Source organism: Abramis brama (assembly GCF_963993115.1).
Source record: "Abramis brama genome assembly, chromosome: 2".
In the NCBI taxonomy this organism is placed as follows: Eukaryota; Metazoa; Chordata; class Actinopteri; order Cypriniformes; family Leuciscidae; genus Abramis; species Abramis brama.
In genome coordinates, this window is record NC_139964.1 from 35,040,495 (window position 1) to 35,061,575 (window position 21,081).

The 21,081-nt window shown below is 35.8% G+C and overlaps 2 protein-coding genes and 1 long non-coding RNA gene across 5 annotated transcripts; all 3 read right to left on the reverse strand.

Moving 5' to 3' along the window:
- Window positions 1-389: 389 nt before the first annotated feature.
- Window positions 390-3,904, reverse strand: LOC311075622 (uncharacterized protein). Its single transcript, XM_084103149.1, has 6 exons — window positions 3,605-3,904; window positions 3,035-3,122; window positions 2,551-2,868; window positions 2,101-2,421; window positions 1,733-2,008; window positions 390-1,646 (listed from the first exon to the last, which is right to left on the reverse strand). Exons 2-6 carry the CDS (start codon window positions 3,105-3,107, stop codon window positions 1,342-1,344), a joined length of 1,293 nt encoding a protein of 430 aa, XP_083959275.1. The 5' UTR covers window positions 3,108-3,122; window positions 3,605-3,904; the 3' UTR covers window positions 390-1,341.
- A 5,617-nt stretch (window positions 3,905-9,521) lies between these two features.
- On the reverse strand, window positions 9,522-11,863 carry LOC311075718. Of its 3 annotated transcripts, none has more exons than XR_014604566.1 (5): window positions 11,644-11,863; window positions 11,310-11,470; window positions 10,233-10,571; window positions 10,101-10,142; window positions 9,522-9,923 (listed from the first exon to the last, which is right to left on the reverse strand). It is a non-coding gene; the product is annotated as an uncharacterized lncRNA (long non-coding RNA). The 3 variants fall into 3 exon arrangements; XR_014604567.1 differs by having other exon boundaries at window positions 11,613-11,863; XR_014604568.1 differs by having other exon boundaries at window positions 11,582-11,863.
- Window positions 11,864-12,215: 352 nt separating this feature from the next.
- On the reverse strand, window positions 12,216-20,965 carry LOC311075524 (uncharacterized protein). Its single transcript, XM_084103018.1, has 7 exons — window positions 20,506-20,965; window positions 17,879-18,315; window positions 17,467-17,569; window positions 14,366-15,424; window positions 14,169-14,236; window positions 14,045-14,088; window positions 12,216-12,995 (listed from the first exon to the last, which is right to left on the reverse strand). Exons 2-7 carry the CDS (start codon window positions 18,185-18,187, stop codon window positions 12,908-12,910), a joined length of 1,671 nt encoding a protein of 556 aa, XP_083959144.1. The 5' UTR covers window positions 18,188-18,315; window positions 20,506-20,965; the 3' UTR covers window positions 12,216-12,907.
- Between the last annotated feature and the right edge of the window lie 116 nt (window positions 20,966-21,081).

Here is a 21,081-nt window from a genome sequence, read left to right on the forward strand (position 1 = left end):
CCCTATAGATCATGAGACCACAAAAGCAGCCCTAACTGAAAACCTGTAATTGTGACCTGATGGTTTTAAACAATGTCTACTTACATACAGTATTTATAAATACTGGAAGAAAAAAACTTGGTTTTACCTTGGGATTTTCGCTTATTTATGTATAAGTGCTGTAAATCCATAGGTAGCTGTAATCCATAGGTTAATTACATTAGTGAATTAGATCATTTATGACATGATCATATCTCATTTTTTTAATTATTTTGCAGAATCTAAAATAGTTTGATTTCCATTTTTTTTTTATCATGACAAAACACCTATACTGGGGTTTAATTTCAGTTTTGATAACTTTACTATCATTTTAAAATGTGGGAAACGGTAGTAATAAAACATAAATGAGTATAGGCAGGTCATATACCTTTATTGTGAATTTTTATATCCTACATGAACAAGTACACATTTTTAAGCTTGTGCACGTTTGTTGGGACTTGAGTTAGGACTTAAGTCACAAGAGATCATAACTGAAAAATATCAAGATTGTTCAATGATTTTATCTTCTCAAATTGTAGAGAAACAAACATCATTATTAACACTATGCACAGTAGACAACATTTACAGAAAGTCTGGTAAAATAAATAAAACAGTAAAGACATTTTGTTAAAAAAAAGTTTAATACATGTTCATCTTCTGTAAACATGACATTTGAATTTGTTTTGTCATGATCAGTCATTTAATGTGAATTCAGAACACAAAGGCTAACTAATAACAAAGACTTTTCAACTAAAACTATTATAGTAACTTACCTATTAAATAAATAAAAAAAACTTAAGCTTTTGAATATTATAAAAAGTGCAATGTATCAAAGCGCAACAAGAAAAAGTGCAGAGTAATGCAGTGAGGGATCTGACATCTGGAAGTTGGTACCATTATGGTAAGAATAGTTGTGCAGTTCCAGCATATCTTGCTCAACGCAAATGACTTCAGATGTCAGTAACATTTACCTTTAAAACAGTTTTACACAAAGAAATGTGTAGAGAACAGTTATTTTGAAAAAAAAAAAGTACACTAGAATTTATCAGTCACATCAGTATCCTGAGATGAGATCCGTCATTTCAGTGGTCCAGCAAATGTCTTGAAGAAGGCAATTCATGTTTTCCCTAAATTAGGCATTCCTGAGCTTAAAAAAAACAACATAATTCCTTTCTCTTTGTGTTTCACATATTGTTCAATGGCACAGTTATGCAATTACCCCAAGAGTACCCTAAAAAAATAATGCCATCTTTCTCATAGCATACAGTATAGCAGAAGAACTATACTTTTTCCATAAAGTATCCTACATTGTTTCTCCTAGTCTTATTCCAGAGGTAATCTAGATTCCTCCTCTTCAGTGTTGTCCTGCTTCTCAGAGGTCACCATCATAGGCATGGTCTCCTCCACAGGTGTGTGTACATAAACGTCAGACTCCTCTGAAATATTTGGGCTAGTTTCTTGTTGTGACAATCCGATGTATGCAGGCTCTCCGAGTGGCTCTGTATCCCCAGTAGACTCATTTGCATTTGCTTGTGACTTTCCATGACACCAAAAGAACAGACAAATGCCACTGAGAACAAAAGCAATCAGTATAGACAGAGCTACGTAGTAATATCTCTGGGTCACACCTGTGGACGACAGAATAGAGAATACAAAAGCTTAGCAAATTTTTCATTGAAAATCTGATTATTATTTTTTTTACGATAAAACTTACCCTCCACAGTGACATTGTTGATACTAATGACTTCACCCATTTTGTCTTTCACAGTAAACGTCCCACTATCAGAAGATGTCAACATGCCCAGCACGAGGGAGTAATTCACGACAGATACTCTGTTAGCGTATTCAGGTGAACACGTAGCATTGTTTCCCCTCACACTGCAAACCCGAGTCTCAGCTGAACCAGTGAAAGTTACCGTCACAGGGTCTGAGCCGAACAGGTCAAGGGTGAGATTGTCGCCAAACTTCTTTGCACAGAACTTTTGATGAGCTGAAGAAAAAAAATTGCACATTTTAGTAAAATAAGCATTTCTTTTTCTGTAGAAAAAGAAACACTGAAAAAAAAAAAAAAAGTTCAACAACCTATAACATTAAGAGTGACAGCACCAGGATGCCCATGTTCCTCTTCTGTATTGTGATAGCACCGATATAATCCCTTATCTGCCGTGGTGACCCAGAATATGGTGAGCGATAGATCTCCGTCCTTATAATGAGGTAGTGAAACTGATGCCCTGCCTGTAAAACTTGAACCATGACTTGTAATTCCTTTTTGAACTTGTAACACAATTTGGTCATCTTTTTTCCATAAGACGTTCACATCATCGTCAGCGATCCGTTTCTCTGTACGTGCGTAGCAGGGTAGTGTGACGTTGCTTCTGATTGTGGCATTCACAGTAGTGGGGACTAAACAATGAAAAGACACAAAACAAAGCATGATATCACATCGAACAGTGGCAAACAAACTAGGATGGTAAACTTTCCAGTTAAATAAATTATCTTATATCATGCTTAACTAATGAAAACAGAACTTACCAAAAACTTCCAAGTGAAATCTACAAAGAAACTTTGAATCACACAAGACCTTGTACCAGCCTTCATCGTTGTACCGAACAGTATACAGTTTTAGAGACAGGTTTCCAGCCTTGAACTTCTCAGAGATGCTTACTCTGTTCTTAAAGCTATCTCCTTCTGTGCAAGTCCTTTGCACACATTTCAAGACATCCAGCTTTTCATTTTTAGTTTGTAATTCCCATAAGAGATTGCCATTACATGTCTCGTTACAAGGGATAATCGCAGTATCCCTAACTTTCACCGCATCAGGGACTTTTCCACTCAGACAGGCAGCTTTAGCTAGCAGGGAAGACAGAATTAAAAATTCATGTTAGATTGACATGTTTCATTATAAAAAAAAAGAACATAAAAAACCTAAAACACTATAATGTGTAGGAAAGTGACGTTATCAACAAGAGAAATCACAATATATTATTTCACAAAAGAATAGAAATCGGCATCTTACCAAAGAGTAATAGAAGACAATAACTGTGGATCCCTGATGGGTTCCTGGCTGGTACATGACAAAATGGCATCATAGTTTGACTCTTAAACTAGAGCATTTACGAGGGAAAGCAAGAATAAGACTTAATTAAGACAAATACAATTTATTTAACCACAAAAAGGGTGATAGACTGAGAGTAGCACTTCCAGTCAATCACACACAGTTTCAACATCATGCTTATGTTTTTATGAATATTAAAAAAAGAGAGATGAAAGATTGAAAGCAAATATTAATACAATTTAACTACCTTAATAACTAATACATAAATATGTTATTAATAAATAGTTATAAATTATAACATAAAATATCATATAAATTGTAAATATAAAAGTTAGTAATTCTTTGATTAACTTTTTTTTTGCTTTAATTAACTTTAATTGCTTTTTGATTTTTAAAATCACCAGTTAAACATAAGTATTCAAAAGGCCTATTAGTGGTTAAAACAACTGGTTATGCAGAATATGTTTAGATGACAAATACAAGCTTGAAAATGTTCAAACAACAGCACCTCCATATATAGACTTTACACACCTGTCGGGTTTCAAGATCTTGCTCCGAATTTTATAGACTATTCCGCTGAATGTAAAAAGTAATCACAGGCCTATTAATCGATCAGAAGTGGGCATTTAATTGCGTGAAATAATGACAGTGAAAGAAAACAATCGTTAAAACAAACCACAGAATATTTAATGTCGCGATTTTAAGTTACTTTCTTTCTTAACCTTTTTTCTAAATAAAACGTTTTGTTTAACAAATACCCACTAATCAAAAAAGTAACTCACACTGATAGTTAACAATGACAAACACTTTTCTTCTGAAAAGGTAGTCTACGAACTGAAAAGGTGCGCTGCCACCTGCTGTGCTGGAGTATGATTGAATACCAGGAAGATTTTCTGTGTCCTGTTTTTTTTTTTTTTTTCAGGAACCTCATTATTGCCCATATTATTCTACAAGTTTCTGGTCCTATATTTAAAATAGTGCTGTGAATTCTGCTCTCCTAAAGCATTTAATTTTCTTATAAGTTTAACCCTTTCATGCATGAATTATGATAACCTCAGTCAGGATTTTTTTTCCTATGTGTTTTTATTGCTCTTAGGGCATGAAAAACAAGAATTGATTTTTATTTTATTTTTTTTACAAATTTTTCAAAGAGATCTTCAGATGTCCACTTGAGTGGACAGCATGCGGTTATGGTTTAAACTTAAGATATACTATATTAAATATAAGACAATAATCAAACAGATAAAGTATGTGAATTTAACAAACTAATCAATACAATTATATCAAATCATGTGAAAACTATAAAATATACACAAAAAATATAAATGCAAAATATTGCAAAGGCTTCATAAAACTTCATACAAGTTGCACTTCGCGTATCTTTGATATCAGAACATGAGGACGTGATTCCATCAGAATTTTCTACAGTCTGTCAAGGTACAACTGTGGAAACCACTCAGATGCTCCCTCCAGTGCACCACAGTATGGAGATTTACCCTTATTAGCTTAGCTGATAAGATTAGATTAGCTGATAATTCTGATTATGTTCAAGATGGACATGCACATTTCTATCATAGCCCTCCTCTGAGAAAACCTAGAGATACGTTTTTTTCAATCTCATCTGAAATGATCAGTGTTGGGGATAACGCATTACAAGTAACATGCATAACGCATTCAGAGTACTTTTTTGATGTTACAAGTAAAGTAATGTGTTACAAGTAACATGCATTACCTATTCAGATTACTTTTTGATCTAACAAGTAATTAACTACAAGTATGTGCATTACCTAATCAGATTACTTTTTGATGTTATGAGTAAAGAAACGCATTACAATAACATGCATTACGAAATCAGATTACTTTTTGATCTAACAAGTAAAGTAATGCATTACAATACATTATGTAATCACATGACTTTTTTCGATGTCAATGAAAATTACATTCTAATAATACAAATACATTTATTTACAGTAAAAAAAAGTCACTGCAGATTAAGTTTTTAAGTTTTAAGTTTCAAAAACAATATTCACATTATAATTATGAATTGTAGCTGAAATATAGCAATTGATGCATGACGTCCACTACAGTGGACATGTGATTAATCAGAGTTTTCTCTCAATCTAAAATCAAAACTTGGAAAATTTTACTGTGATATGACTCATTAGATATTGCTTGATGCTGCAATATTTTTTTTACCTACAAGAGTCTCCTAGGATAGAAGGAATGGGTGGATATTCCGGAGCAACTTGGCATGTCTGACTGACCCTTGGCCACCTTGGTTTGGAGGGGGAAAAAATCGAAACACAAAGGCTTGCCACTTGGTTGCAATTTATAGGATGATGCACCAGGGTCCAATGAAGAGGCTGATGTGCAACTTTGCCATAAAAACCCGTGCAAATTCAAGAAAATGCTTTTTTAATAGCTGTCCACTGTAGTGACCACTATGCGTGAAAGGGTTAAAGGGCACATAACACACACAGTTACTGCCAATCTCATGTTAATCTTTAGTACATATAGAGTAGTATTGCATCCTTCATATATCTACAAAGAGTCTTTAGTTATCAGATTTATAAAAGATAGATCCACTGTAGGCCTACCGATTCTTTCCGAAAACAGCCGAGCTCCTGAAGGCGTGCCGTGGGCGGAGCTAAAGAGTTACGTGCAATACATCATCACATTATCCCTGGATAACTTATTTTTTACAGTCTATGTTCACTATATGTTCGTGTTGTTTACATTATATGGACTTACACGCCAATTGCCAACAAGAGAAAACACAGACATTGAACCGCTCCATCTTTCAGTTTCAAACGATCTGCGAATCCAGCGTCGAACTGAGCCGTGTTTATAAAACATTTGTCATCGAAATGCCGGAAACAAACAAACACACACTTGCACAACTCCGTTGCTGCCCAGGAAAAAAATAACTGCATCCACTGTTCCCCTAACGCATTGGTTATTTGGGAAGCTTAACAAGGTTATCTTTCTCTCAGAACCAAAAACACATTTCTTTTGTGACATTGTTGATTTCGTGCTCTAAAATGTTGATCTAAAATGATGTGTGCACTCGCTCTACCAGGAGAAGTGCCCATACAAGGACTTCCGTCCTTTATGACGTCATGCAGGGCCATACCAGTCTATGGGCAAACAATCCTGAAGGAGTGTATTTAGCATTAGACATCCCCTTTAATTATTTCCTGTTCATGTTTGGTATTTAATCATCTACAGTTTCCATTTCCTGACATACATTAGACACACAGGTCTATGAAGGTTATATGTCAGGAAATGGAAACCCATGTCCTTTATATGAAATGTTTCATTAAGTTTAGTGTGACCCATTCTTAATCTTGAAGATGTTCCTTTCTATTTGATATTTTATTTCGTTTTATGTTACTTTGTTTTTATGGAAATGTATGACTTTCTGACATGTTCCCCAGTATTTCTGCCATTTATTACAACATGCTTCTTGAATCTGACACTTTCCTTCTATACCCTGCTTAAATTGACTGTTCAGTTGTTATCCAGTTTAAGTGCTTCCTACACCATTTTGTCTGCTTTTTCATGTCCTTGTGCGGTACTCAGAAATTGTACTAAAACTCCCATACGCCTTACTATATAAAATAACCTTTTTTTTTTATCTCTTCGATATAATTGGAAAGTTTGGAGGCTTGAGAGTGATGCCACTGAATCTGAGCAAATTAAAACCTTATCACTTCCTCAACCCACCCAAGTGCTATTTGTGTTTAAACTAACTCTGCAGTGTACACTGAGGTTAGTCTTGTGTTAGATTCTGCCTCAGATGTTGCGAAATTAAAATATTATTAATATTATGATTTAAAAAATACTTTATATTAAAAATCTTTGTTAACTGTCTTTCTATTAATGCAGTAATGACAGCCATCTGTGGCCACCCAGTGGTTTAAATTATGTATAGTTTAGCATTATGTTTATTATTAATTTACAACAAAACTAAAAACATTATGCCTTTATCTACAAAATCTCTTTTTATCTTGAATTATGTAGTGAAATTGGACAAGTTCAGTGCCGATTCATTTTCTGCTAATGCTTTTTTGTGAAATGAATGTGTGCAAAGGATTGTGGATGATTGCAGGTAGTCGAGATATGCAGCCTTTCGATTGAGAAGCACCCTTTGCTGAAGTTAAAGGAACACTCCACCATTTTTTCATATTAAACTATGTTATTCCCTTAACTAAGACGAGTTGATACATACCTCTCTCGTCTCAGTGCGTGCACTCAATCGCTCTGGTGCGCAGCGACACTTTGATAGCACTTAGCTTACCCCAGTTCATTCATTAGGGACCAAACAGAGATGAAGTTAGAAGCGACCAAACACCTCCACGTTTTCCCTATTTAAATACAGTTACACGAGTAGTTACACGACCAAGTATGGTGACACAAAATAAAACGTGGCACTTTTCTAAGCGGGTAAAAAGGATAACTATAATATATGGCGGAATAGCACTTGGGACTCGGGAGCACTTCGACTCGGTGTGACTAATATCATCACTCCTGAAAAATCCTCTCCCCCTCTCCCTCTCACTTCTGTCATTAGAACCAACGTAACTTTTTACTGCACCGAGTCGAAGTGCTTTTCCGCCATATATTATAGTTATCCTTTTTACACCGATTTTTGTCGTTGTTCTCTGTATTGACAGCACTCCAAATTTACAAAAAAATGAGCTCAATGTTAAAATTGACCGGAGTTCTCCTTTAATAAAGGCCTTCTGAATTAAAGCGATGGGTTCGTCTAAGAAAAATATCCACATTGAAAACTTTATCGACCAAAACATAGCTTCCGGCAGACGGCCTACGCAAGTCGACTTACGCCAAAAGAGTAACACTTAACAATGTATGACGTAGGATGTAGGAGTAGCGTACAAGCTTTGACGCCTCTCACGGTTCAAACAAACTCAAGCTCCTCTGATATTTCTCTTTAAAAATTCTCGTTTTAGACTTCTAAATTCGTGACTGGTGTTTTGTTTTGCTCTATCCTCTGCACTTCCGTGTTCATCAATGCATTTTGTGTCAAGGTCAAGGGTTACTTTTTCACCTTAAATCGATGCGTACAGCCATTTGTTGGAAGTTATTTTAGTTGATAAAGTTATAAATATGACTATTTTTCCTACACGAACGCATCGTTTCGCTTCAGAAGGCCTTTATTAACCCCTAGAGCCGTCTGGAGCACTTTTATCATGGATAGATGCACTTTTATGGACTTCAAAAAACAGAAACAGCCATTCACTGCCATTATAAAGCTTGGAAGAGCCAGGATTTTAACTCTGATTGTATTCATCTGAAAGAAGAAAGTCATGTACACCTTGGCTTGAAGGTGAGTAAATCATAGGCTAATTAAAAATTTTGGGTGAACCATCGCTTTAACTCAAAGCCACTTGAGGCCTTTTTTATGGGTTTATGGCTTTCCTACACTGAATAAACCACTTTTGTGAAGAATGAATTGACAGCCTAGTATCAGCTGAAAAAGAAAAAGGTTGATAAGCACTGAACTAAAAGAATATGGGCCCGGTTCCCCAAAACGTTCTTATCGCTAAGTAGTTCTTAACCTATTCCTTAACCTCTCTCTTAACGTTATGGCACGATTCCCGACACGTTCATAAGCTAAGTATATCTTCTGTAAGTCACACTTTCGTAAGGTTGGTCTGGGCCACTCTTAGCTTTACCTTATCACTGTTGCAGGTCTATACGAATATAATTCTGAAGTTTTAATACACCCAGCAGTATTCAATTAGGCTAATTCAAGTGTTTTCATGCAAAGAATAAAATTGTCATTACACTGATTGTTGTTAGATTTTTAATTATATTATTATACAATATTATTAATTTAATTAAAAAGCGCTTTTATAGGCCAGTGAAAGCATAGGCTACTGTCAGTTAAGTCCTATTCGGACGCTAATATTGTTTATCATGGGCTCGTCCGGTATTTTAAACATTTACAGGGGTAAGTCGGTGATTTTAGTGCCGTCCGAATCCATAATATCAGTGTTTTTCTCACCCAACCCGCGTAAAAATCCCTGGCCAAATTAGTACCTAATGTTTTTTTGACAACCAGGTCGTGTGGTAATTTAATTGCCGTCTGAATCCACATCTCTGAGTTTACAAGAAGAGATTCAAAATTCACTGTTTAAATCCTTTTTGATCACTGCCGAGCACCGAGATGTAGACCTACACTTTTATTACTGAAATGCTGGAAAGTATTTCCAAGAACAATATTTAAGTTTTATTTAATATTTAATATATAATATTTAACAATAATATAAGATATATCTTTCGAGTCTTCTTAGCGCGCTAAGAGTGAGCGTTATTGGGGAACCGGGCCATGGTCCTTACATTGACTAAGCTATAATTAAATTAAATTACTTAAAACACCACATGCATGATACTGTTATAAGGAAGACATAAAGACCAAATATCTTACATCCTTTTTTTGTTGTTGATTTATTAAGAATTGAGGCCACCCTGGACATTAAGATCGCAAGTGAAAGCAGACAAAGATAATTCTACAAGATTACAACATGGAATTTTTGAAAGAAACAAAATCTAATGAGTAAATTTATTTGTACTTCCCATGAAATGATCTTTACCAAGTAAACAAATAATAAAAAATAAAAAAAAATAAAAAAAACTGTGCCACATGGGGGAGGGGTTAAACGGCTTTGGAATTATTTTTCAATGTTGTGTTTTTGTTTGTTTTTCTTTCTGGTCTTCATATGCACCACAGAAACCGCCAGTAACATTCCCAGTAGGCCAACACACAACACTGCTGCAAATACTTGGTAATGCAGAGAGAGTCCATTAAGACCTCCTGACAAATCTGTTTTTTAGGAAATAAAGTGAATAAGTAATAAACAAGAGCTTATCTTGAGGGTTGGGAAAGAATTTTGCTCACAAAATCAATTTTATGCTATATTTAATTCAAAAACATATATCAGTAAAAGGACTACAAGTGAGTGTTTCCAAATATATAGAAAAGCAGCACTTTTACTCTTACCTTTTACATGATCAAAGGGTTTTTCTTTGCTTTGTTGGTTTGCTAAAAACAACATATAAAAGGTGAGCAGGAAAAGACACTAATAATTATAATGCTCACATATATCTCAAGAAATCCAATGCCCTCACTTACTGTATAGTTCCACTCCTTTGTCAAATTCCAAGTGTTTTTTATATAATGTTGCACAGTGGTATGTGCAAAGGTCGCTAGTGGAGATTTGGGAAATTCTTAGTCCAGTCATTTGCTCCTCCATAAAACCCTCAAAACGACTTTCATTATAGTTCCAGACGACAGACAGTTCTCCATTATGTTTTAGACTTGTGACCATCAGAGCCATTGGCCGCCCCTCACTTATCTTCAGCCAGTGGATGTCATAGAAAGACATGTTACACTTTAACACCACTGTGTCTCCAAGGTTAACTTCTTTCAATTGTACTGCTTCCAAATGGTTTAGGGGGAGAATTATGAGAACTGGCAGAAAGAAAAGATAATCATGAAGCAACACAATTGCTATATATTTTGTCCTAACTTAATTGCATTGTGTTCAATCCACTCAAAGTAAAATTTATGATTACTTAATCCATTTGTGTTGGGACTACATGCATGTTTTTTTGTTGTTTTTTTGCATTAACTGAAATTAATTGATGGATTGTTAGTTCTTAACATTCTCAGAGAGTAAATGTTGAAATTGTGTTATTTTATGTGTTTTTAATGTTTAATGTTCAGTAATGTTTGACATTTAAAATGGTTTCTGTTATGTTGACGTTTTTGGGGTTTCCACAGTGTTGAAGAGTAGAGCTTATGGTTTGGTTGTGGCTGCATGTATAAAGACCATATTGTACATTGCTTCACTTCATCAGAAATATACTGCCTGTGCCAGAGTAGAAGGCACAAGTTACTCCCTTGCACTGTTAATTACAGAGTCTTTCTAAAACATAAATTGTCAGGCACTAACAGGACTTTTCCATTTACTCAAAATCACAGACTTGGATATATTGGAATCTTCTAAGTGTAACTGAGCTGTTTTAACTAAAAAACATTGACTAAGTTTAACTAAAAATATATGCTTAATGCACACAAAATTGTGTAACCAAGCCTTTTTCCCTGTAACAGATACACTGAAATTGCATGATAGCACTTATTTTATGAAGTTTATTTTAAATGTTTTTTTTTTAAATTAAACATAAGATATTTAATTTTAAATCTTACCTGTTATTAAGCATGATAACACCATTGTTGTCAGTCCAGTGTTTGCTTGATTTCTGAAAGCCTGGAAGATTTCCAGTCAAAGGAAGTAAAACCGTTCTCTGCCCACTCCCAGTGCAAGGGTTTTTTTTATGTTTCCATCAGTGTTGTTATTGGTATAGTCTCTTAAATACAGTTAAAGGAAAATACTTGGTGATTTCCTACTAAAACATTTTTCGCTTTTAAAGAAGGCAATTGAATAAAGAATTTTTGTTAAGCAGAAAGCAGTCATTTACTTCTTTAGTTTAACAAAAAGCAGTCATTTACTTCTTTAGTCAAGTGTTAGATTCTCTTTTACTTGCGATTCAGGTGAAATTCTCTGTAAATCATTTCTGTTTTCCTTTCCGCTTTCAGTACGTTCACTACTAGCTGCTGTAATGGGATCAGTTTTGCCTATTCACTGAAGGTTATTTCCGACAATTCAGACACCAACGCCTGTTCTGAGACCAGAATCCATACGCACTGTAACACTCGAAAGTTGTTTGAACAGCAGGAAGTTGTTTGGCCAAAGGAAATAGGTTTACTCACACAAACATTTAAGAGTTTCGTAGCTGTGAAAGCCACAACCTACCTACATATTTGTTCTGAAATACAGTACGAGACAAATAGAAAAAATTCTAAAGATTATCGATCAACATTTTAGCATTGCTTTTTGAAGACTCAGAGGTAGCATTTAATTGTGGTTAGCATGACAGTTCACGCACTTATTTACAATGCTGATTCTGCTTTGCAGCTTTTCCAGTTTATGCATGTTAGTTTTTACTATTGTTACTATAAACATATCTCGTCTTCTATGATGAGATTTTTTTTCCAGAGCACAGAAACATACAGACAGATACATCTGACAGAAAATAGTGGCATGTCATGGATGGGTGAAGTTACAGAGTCTTGCAGGTTTAAAAATGGTTTATTCAATTTAGTGTGTTTCAGTACATCTACCACTTTATTTTGCCAGCCTGCAACAACTGTTGCAAAAACCAAACGAATGGCCACATTATAATTCTTCAGTATATCAAGAAGTCCAAAGCAGGTAGAGGCATTCCTCATTAACTGGATAGGCCAAATAAACTGATATTTAGTGTTAAAGACACAAATCCACAACTATTTTAGTCAATTAATTGCATTTTAAAATCCGACTGCTGGGTATAAAAAGAATCCATCAATATAAGGCTCACCACAAACATCTAAAACACTGAGCAACACCTAACAAAAGGAACCGATCTTAACCACGGATTGCAGAGAAGTAAATATACACATTCAACACTCAAATACGTCTGAAGTCAAACTAAATTATTATACAATAATGACAAGCTCTACAGCTAAGATTTTGATCTCAGGCACTTAAGACCATGTATTAAATGTAATTTTACCTATTTAACTTCACTACTCATCTATCTAGGGTAACTGTGTGGAACTGGTCACAACCATGATATATTGCAGGAAAAACATGGCATGGAGAGAAAACATTCATTAAATTAACTGCATTGTGAAGCAAACATGCTTAGTGTAAACAGAGAACTTCATAAAAGCATACTGAACAATATACATCATTTCTGATCCTTCTAGTCTTTCTTTGGCTCTTCATTCTTGTCATCCAAATATCCTGGAAAGCTTTCAGCTGGTTCCCACGTGTTCTGAAACTTTGCCCCACTAAGAAAAGTAAATAAAATGTAAATAGAAAATTAAATTTCAGGGATTAAAAAAAAAAAGGTTTAAACCTGTCTGCAATCCAAATTTATTTAAAAATAATTAACTGAGTTTAGCTTTGGGAGCTGCCACCACACCAAAGTGTCTAAATTAAAGGGGTCATTATAATGGAAAAGTAAATGAGTTTGTCTTTAAGGCCTTATTAACCCCCCCCGGAGCCGTATGGATTACTTTTATGATGGATTCATGCACTTTTTTGGGGCTTCAAAAATCTCATCCTCCTTTCACTACCATTATAAAGCTTGGAAGAGCCATGACATTATATGATATATCTCCGATTGTGTTCGTCTGAAATAAGAAAGTCATATACACCTAGGATGGCTTGACGATGAGTAAATCATGGGGTAATTTTCATTGTTGGGTGAACTATCCCTTTAATGCTTTAACTAACATTAACAAATGACCAACACATTTCTTACAGTATTTATTCATCGTTAAAGTTAATAAAAATACAGTTGTTCATTGTTCATGTTAGTTCACAGTACATTAACTAATGTTAACAAATAAAACTTTAGATTTTAATCATGTATTAGTAAATGTTGAAGTTAACATTACCTATTGTTCATTCTTAGTCCATGTTAACTAATGTTATGTCCATGTTATGTTAACTTTGGGGCAGTTGTGGCATAATGAGCCTGAAACTGAGATGCCCTTGAGCAAGGCACCTAACCCCCAATCGCTCCCCGGCGCCGCAACAATAATGGCTGCCAAGTGCTCCGGGTGTGTGTTCATGGTGTGTATTCACTACTCACTGTGTACTTGTATGGGGGAAATGCAGAGCACCATACTTGGCTACAAATCACGTCACTTTCACTAATGTAGTTAACTAAAGTTCACTAATGAAACCTCATTGTTAAGACGTGTTACCCATTTATGATTATCAACTCCAGTGACAAACCACTGACTTGCACTTTTATGAACAGAACTAGGTTAAGCTGAAAGCTACTGGTGGTTCTCTTTGGTGGTGTGATATCAGATATCAGAAGACTTACCACAATGTGCAAGGCATCCACTTGACCCGAACTTCATTTCTTCCCTTTAAACATTAAATGGATGTCAGATTAAAGCATGATTTAAGGGCTCATGGGATGATGCATAAAATCACTTTATTCCTACCTTATTGTTTCTCCATCTCAGAATATTTTCAACAGGAAACACGCCATTGTATGCGTCATGAGAACAATCTACAGAAAAAACATCAGCAATGAGAATTTAATTAACAAATAAATCTGCAAGAGAATACTAATAGCACAGTGAATCCAGTCAAGTTTTGTATGTCATTCAATCAGCATGTTCTATTTTTGTAACATTACCTGCCATTTTCCGCTTTCGCGGCGGAGTACAGAGTCCGGACTCATCACTTGCACTGGGATTTTTTCCTTCATCTGTTACTTTTTCAGTTTCATGTGCAGTTGCTGACTCCAATTCATTTGCATCTTCACTAATCTGAATTTGGCAAGAGGCAGATGACATGACGGCATATACTTTTCTGACACTTGACTGTCCAACACCTGAATCCGACATGTTTCCTGGTCTTGAGTCTGGGTTTTCTGCTACACTTTGGGGTGATAGTTGTGACGTGCTGGTCTCAGGTACGTTCACCGTTGTGGATTCTGCAACGCGTTTGCATGGAGATCCAGGTGTTGTGCATGCAGAAGCCGGATTCGGTTCACTCAAAAGATTCTGTTTTGAAGAGTTATTTGGCAAGGGAGAGCTATTTGAGGACAAAGCAGCCTCCAGCTGGGAGTCTGAGATTCTTTCGAGACGGATCTCAAACCTCTTAGCTTTCATTTCATTGGGAACAATGAGGTTGGTGTGGATCCTCTTGTGCACGGTCCAAGCGCACTGAGTGGCAAACATTTGCTCACACTGACTGCAGCTGAACTGAGGTTGAACTTCCTGACTGTGTACTGTCAGCCCCTGAAGGGTAGTGAACATCTGCCCACACCTGTTGCAATTCTGAGGCATTGAGCACTTGTGACTCTTGAACAGGAGGTCCGTTTTAAATCTTCTCTCACATTTACGACAGATATACACACTAGGTACCTGCTGCTGGGCTCTGGAGGGGTTATCGCACTCATCCGATGAACAACACAGACATTGTCTCTGCATGCTGAGGTGCTGTCGGTCTCGAAGACCACGAGCAACACTAATTTCATTTGCGTGATTCTGCTTTTTGATTATTTTTCTTTTTTTGAATTTTTCAGATGTGGGCTGTGATGTCGTCTTGCTTGATGATGCTTTCTGCCCCTGCACTTGTGACACCTTGGTGGGACAAACTATTTTCGGTTTTACCACAAGCTGTTTGCATTTCGTCTCTTGCCACTTTTCAGCAGTTGCAAAGCTTTTCTGAACCTTATGGCCTGATGAAGCTACAACAACCAAAAAGCAAAAATTAGGATTGCTAAAATTCAATGAGAGCACATTATTTATAATAACAAGATGCAAAACATGCATTGTATAATGGTGTTCATTTAGTGTTATTTATATACAATTATAGTATTTAATATTTTGAAGTATATATTTTTTACATTTTCAGTTCTCATTTAAATGTTTGTTACGTGATTTTGTTGTTTTTATTAGTTTTGTATATTTATATATTTCTATTTAGCTTTCATTTATTTTTATTTCAGTTTTAGTACTTTCAGTGCTTCAACTTAAAATTGTTTCATTTCAATTAATAGCCAATGCCAAGGCAACATTTCAAAATTTCTTTTTAAAATATATTATCTATATTTTATTTTATTTCAATTAACAAATGTTTTTTATATTTTTATTAGGTTTTAGTTAACAATACCAACACTGGTTTATACCCCAGATTATGATAATTAAAACCAAATTGAAAAAATGCTTTAAAATTAGGGCTGGGTATTGACACAAATTTCACGATTCGATTTTGATTTCGATTCAATAGCTTGCAATCCTATCCCGATTTTGATTACATTCTATATCGATTCATATCAGGTACAGTAGAGTACATGGCAAAGTGATTCAAGAAAAAAAAAAAAAAAAACAATGCTGTAAACTATACAGGGAGTCAGTTGTTACATTACTATAATATTTAAAGTGTAAGTTGCAGGTTAACCACCACAGCCAATTAATGTGTAAATTAAAGTGCTCTATATGTATATATTTAATTATTTCTGTCTTAAAATGCATTAAAATAACATTTATTGGGGTTTCTTCGAAGGTAGCGTGTTTTTTCAGTAACTGGTAATGACGTCACAAGAGGAACTCGCAACCCATACTCTGCTAGATTCTTACTGTATTATGGCTATTTGGAGAACGACTGAGGATGTGGGAAACCATCAAATTCTTTATGGACCACAGCCCTACGTGAGAGAGGGGAGGAAATTGCCAGGACCCATGGCACTCAAAGAGTTATTAATGCTTGGTGTGAGGAGAATGAGTGGAGGGTTGGCCAGGTGTCCTGGTGAGTAACGTTAGCTACGTTAGAGCTAGTCTAGGCTGGTGCAAACTTAACCCGGATAATATAAGGGAACAAGCCAGTCTTTTCAAAATCTTGCCGTCATGTAGAATAGCAAGGAGGGACAACGACTGAAGACATTATTTACTTACATGGTGTCAGTCCAAATCAGAGCTGTAGAGATGCACACACTGCACAGGCACCAATCGCTAGTCTCATCGACGCCTCAAACGTCATGTAATACCCTTCCTCAATCCACGCTATTTCTCACGATTCAATTACCGATGTTTATTGTCAGAAAAGAAAAAGAGAGATCGATGTCCATCACTGTGTTTGTGTGGGCTATGCCACCCAATTGAATCAGCAGTGGAGAGTATGTTCTGCCGTGAGGTGAACGTGGAACAGCTCGACCTCGACCGGCTGATCTGACGTGCCTGAACCCGGTGCCTGAACCCGTTTGTTTTGCGAATAGCTTATTCTCATTTCAGGCAGGATCACGGTCCCCTTGAAGTCAGCACACACGAGTATGTTTACAATTGAGTTATTTTATCCATAATTTTTTTATCAAATAAATCATACAACCAACTTTTCTGTAGTTATGTAAGGCATCTATAGCTATGACTATGCCGGTAACTCTACTAGTGAGTTCCTCTTATGACGTCACGCCCCATCTAGTGGAAGGGAGCGGGAGCGGTTAAAACCACTGTTAAAAGTGCCAACTTTTCATATTATATTTAGCATTTTGGTATAAAAAACAATGGTGGGCGGTTCTTATCTTTATGTTTAATAAACACATTGCATTATCTTTGTGAAAAATTTAACCTGCAATTTACACTTTAAGGTTAAAATTAACTGATTTAATGAACACTGTACAGTTCTTTATTTCCACTTTTATATATAGTATTCATTTGTATTTTGTAGAGGAATTTTTCTGTAATTTGTTTACTGCTGCAAAAAGTTCAAGTTCATTAACTTAAAAATGAGTACCTGGTCTGATTGACCGTGCGGTCTTTGGTCCACTGGCTTTAGCATTCCCCAGACTGACACCTCTCTTCCCAACGGAGACATTTTCTGCTCTTTCTTCAGGTCCCTGTAAAAAAAAAAAAAAAAAATGTCATTTTTATTATCAAAGGAGCATAAATGATTCAATAGAATAATCTAAAAAAAAAAAAAAACATTAAATAAATATTATGTAACATTAAATAAATAAAATGTCAGTGAGGTTGTCAGAATTGGTGATAATGACCAATTGATTTAACCAAAATTGGACCGATTTTAGCCAAAGAAATAAAATCCTTCTGTGTTGTTTTTTGGAAACACTGCTTGAATCAATATAGACTGATTCATACTGCACTACAAACAAGTGGAAACATTGACAGCACAACACATGCCCACTCACCACATCCCCTGGCCTGAGTGTGTTTGAGCTCTGTACGCCAAGCAGAGAATTATCACGTGACACTTCCATCTCGTCATCTTCTCGTTTGAAGTCACCCCTCTGAGCCCTGAAGATGGCCTCTGTCTTTTGCTGCTCACATTCCTCCAAATGCTGCTTCAACAAGTCGATCTCCCTCCAGCTCCGGGTGATCTCCACCCTGGTCTCCAGCAGCACTTTGCTAAATATTTTGACTATCTCTGAGGTTGTCGTCAACATGAGTCCTTCAATCAGAGTCCTGAACTTGGCTGATAAGGGATCTTCCGCTTCCATTGCGTGTAGCTGGCAGGTGGGGGATGTCTTACACAGAGAGGGCAGACTCACTGCCAGCTTCCCAAAACCCTTCTATTGTGCAACTATACACAGTACAGTTGAGAAACAGCTGTCCAGGTTCAGGTTACCTTTCAACAGAGGAGATATATACAGATATAGAAGTTGTTTATGCCAGTAACAGATACTAAATGTTCCTGTGTGACCTCTGCTGATTTTAGTGTTATTTAATATTATCTGGCTGGCTTCATTGTGACAATCTTAGAAGCATCAAACAAACCATTTTTTGCACAATATGCCATTTTGTATGTCAAAGTGTGTATGAATTCAGACAGAGCTTTCATAACATACCATAAAAATTCCAGCTATTATTCAAAATATTCTATTATAAGTAGTGTTTTGAGGTAAACTTAATGTTAAAGGGACAGTCCACACAAAACTCTTTGGTTACCCAACATTTTTCAAAATATCTTCTTTTGTGTTATGCAGAAAAAAGCAAGCCCTACAAGTTTGGAACGACATGAGGGTGAGTAAATGATGATTGAATTTTCTTTTTTCTTTTAAAAAGTATATATTTAATAAATCACATAGTTTAAAATATTTACAGACAGATTTAGCGACAAAATAAAAGTTTTTGCATCATGTTTAGATGCTTCTGTTTCTTTCAGTTTCTCACATATATTATTATTATTGCCAGATAGAAAAACATTAAAGGGTTAGTTCACCCAAAATTGAAAATTCTGTCAGTAATTACTCGCCCTCATGTTGTTCCAACCCCGTAAGACTTTCGTTCATCTTCGGAACACAAATTAAGATATTTTTGATGAAATCTGAGAGCTGGCTCACTCCTCCATAGGCTGCAAGGTAATTTATATCTGCCGGCCCAGAAAAGTTAGTAAAGACATCGTAAATTGTCCAAGTGACTACAGTGGCTCAACCTTAAGTTTATCAAGCAACGAGAATACTTTTTGTGTGCAAAAAAACCACGACTTTATTCAACTATTCATTTTCTTCTGTGTGGGCCTCTGAGTGAGTTCACGTCGTAGTCTAACAGCGCAGCGCTTCTGGGTTGTACGTCAGAACGTAGGCTCACTATTGGCCGACGCTGGTCATGTGTGTGATGCTGGCCAATAGTGAGCCTACGTTCTGACGTACAACCCAGAAGCGCTGCGCTGTTAGACTACGTCAACAACTTAGGAGAATGACATGGAAGAGATGGTTGAATAAAGTTGTTATTTTTTGTTTGTTTTTGCGCACAAAAAGTATTCTCGTTGCTTGATAAACTTAAGGTTGAGCCACTGTAGTCACTTGGACTATTTTAACAATGTCTTTACTAACTTTTCTGGGCCGGCAGATATCATTTACCTTGCAGCCTATGGAGGAGTGAGCCAGCTCTCAGATTTCATCAAAAATATCTTAATTTATGTTCCAAAGATGAACGAAAGTCTTACGGGGTTGGAACAACATGAGGGCGAGTAATTACTGACAGAATTTTCATTTTTGGGTGAACTAACCCTTTAATGTTTTTTTGGTTTTTTTTCATCTGGCAATAATAATATGTGAGAAAATGAAAGAAACAGAAGCATCTAAACACGATACAAAAACTTTTATTTTGTCGCTAAATCTGTCTGTAAATATTTTAAACTGTATATGATTTATTAAATATATACTTTTTAAAAGAAAAAAGAAAATTCAATCATCATTTACTCACCCTCATGTCGTTCCAAGCTTGTAGGGCTTGCTTTTTTCTGCATAACACAAAAGAAGATATTTTGAAGAATGTTGGGTTACTAACACAATCTACAAGAAAATCTACAAATAACAATTCTTTTTTTTTAAACTAATTGCAGGTAAAGTTGCACGTTTTGTTAAATATCTCAGTAATTCTGTTGCAAACCTTTTTTTGATTCACTTTTTATTGTAGAGTGCCTATGTATGGATTTGATGGTTTCAGCTGGAAATGACCTGTAATGTCGGGGGGGAAAACGTGGACGGGGGCATTTCTCGCGTTTAAAGGGACAGTTATGCTAAAGCAAGCAAGCAAGCTAATGACGACAAAAAAAATAAAGATTTTTCTCAAAAAGTTACCTAAGAAAAAGATTTGTTCGGGTCAAATATTTCACGCTTTCTGTAAGCTAACAAAGATAAAGTGGTGGTGACGCTCTTTTCATTAATAACTTTCACCGTTACAAGAAAAGCTGCATGTTCTCCTCACCTCATCAATAGTATGAAGCGGGAATCATATAATCATGCACATTCTGGAAACGAAAACCACAAGTAAAACATGTTTATTCTCAATGCTCCATATGAGAGCAACTTACCTTCGATAAAAATCCCAGATTTTGCCCGAAACAGACGCTCTGACTCCCACTGTCGCTGCGTGGAATGTGAAGCGTAACCGCATAACGGGCCGACGGGAAACAAACATCGATGGGAGCTGATTCCACAAAATCCCGAACAAACTATTCATTTTTACCTTTATTATTGTTGGCATGTGTCGAAACAAACCTTTTTTGTTAATTTAGACAAAAATTTAATCAATAAAGCAACCCATTTGTGTACGTAGGAAAATAGGTAAACTTGTGTTAAAAAAACAAAACAAAACATTTCTATGCAATTATATTGTTGAGTCGAGCGTTTCATGTTTCACTGAGTGTTTCATGTTTCATGTTTATCAGTTAACTTCGGGACTGAACGGAATGATCATGACCAAATACAAATTTGATTCACCCCATCTACTTTTTTAAACAATTCTCCTCAAACATTGCTCTCCAATCCTGTCTCATGTCATGTGCAGTCCTTTCCCACACACAAGAGTTTCCATGAATGTTACAAAATCTGTATGACTGTATCCCTTTGTTAAAGAAAACATATCAAACTGCACACAAAAACAACAG

Coding starts and splice junctions, on each gene's coding strand:
- LOC311075524 (XM_084103018.1), bottom strand. CDS start 18,187: ATGGAAGCGGAAGATCCCTTATCAGCCAAGTTCAGGACTCTGATTGAA. Junction 17,570..17,878: donor CACTCAGGCCAGGGGATGTG/GTGAGTGGGCAT, acceptor TTTTTTTTACAG/GGACCTGAAGAAAGAGCAGA. Junction 14,089..14,168: donor TGAGATGGAGAAACAATAAG/GTAGGAATAAAG, acceptor TAATGTTTAAAG/GGAAGAAATGAAGTTCGGGT.
- LOC311075622 (XM_084103149.1), bottom strand. CDS start 3,107: ATGATGCCATTTTGTCATGTACCAGCCAGGAACCCATCAGGGATCCAC. Junction 2,869..3,034: donor TTGTCTTCTATTACTCTTTG/GTAAGATGCCGA, acceptor CTTCCCTGCTAG/CTAAAGCTGCCTGTCTGAGT. Junction 2,422..2,550: donor ATTTCACTTGGAAGTTTTTG/GTAAGTTCTGTT, acceptor TTCATTGTTTAG/TCCCCACTACTGTGAATGCC.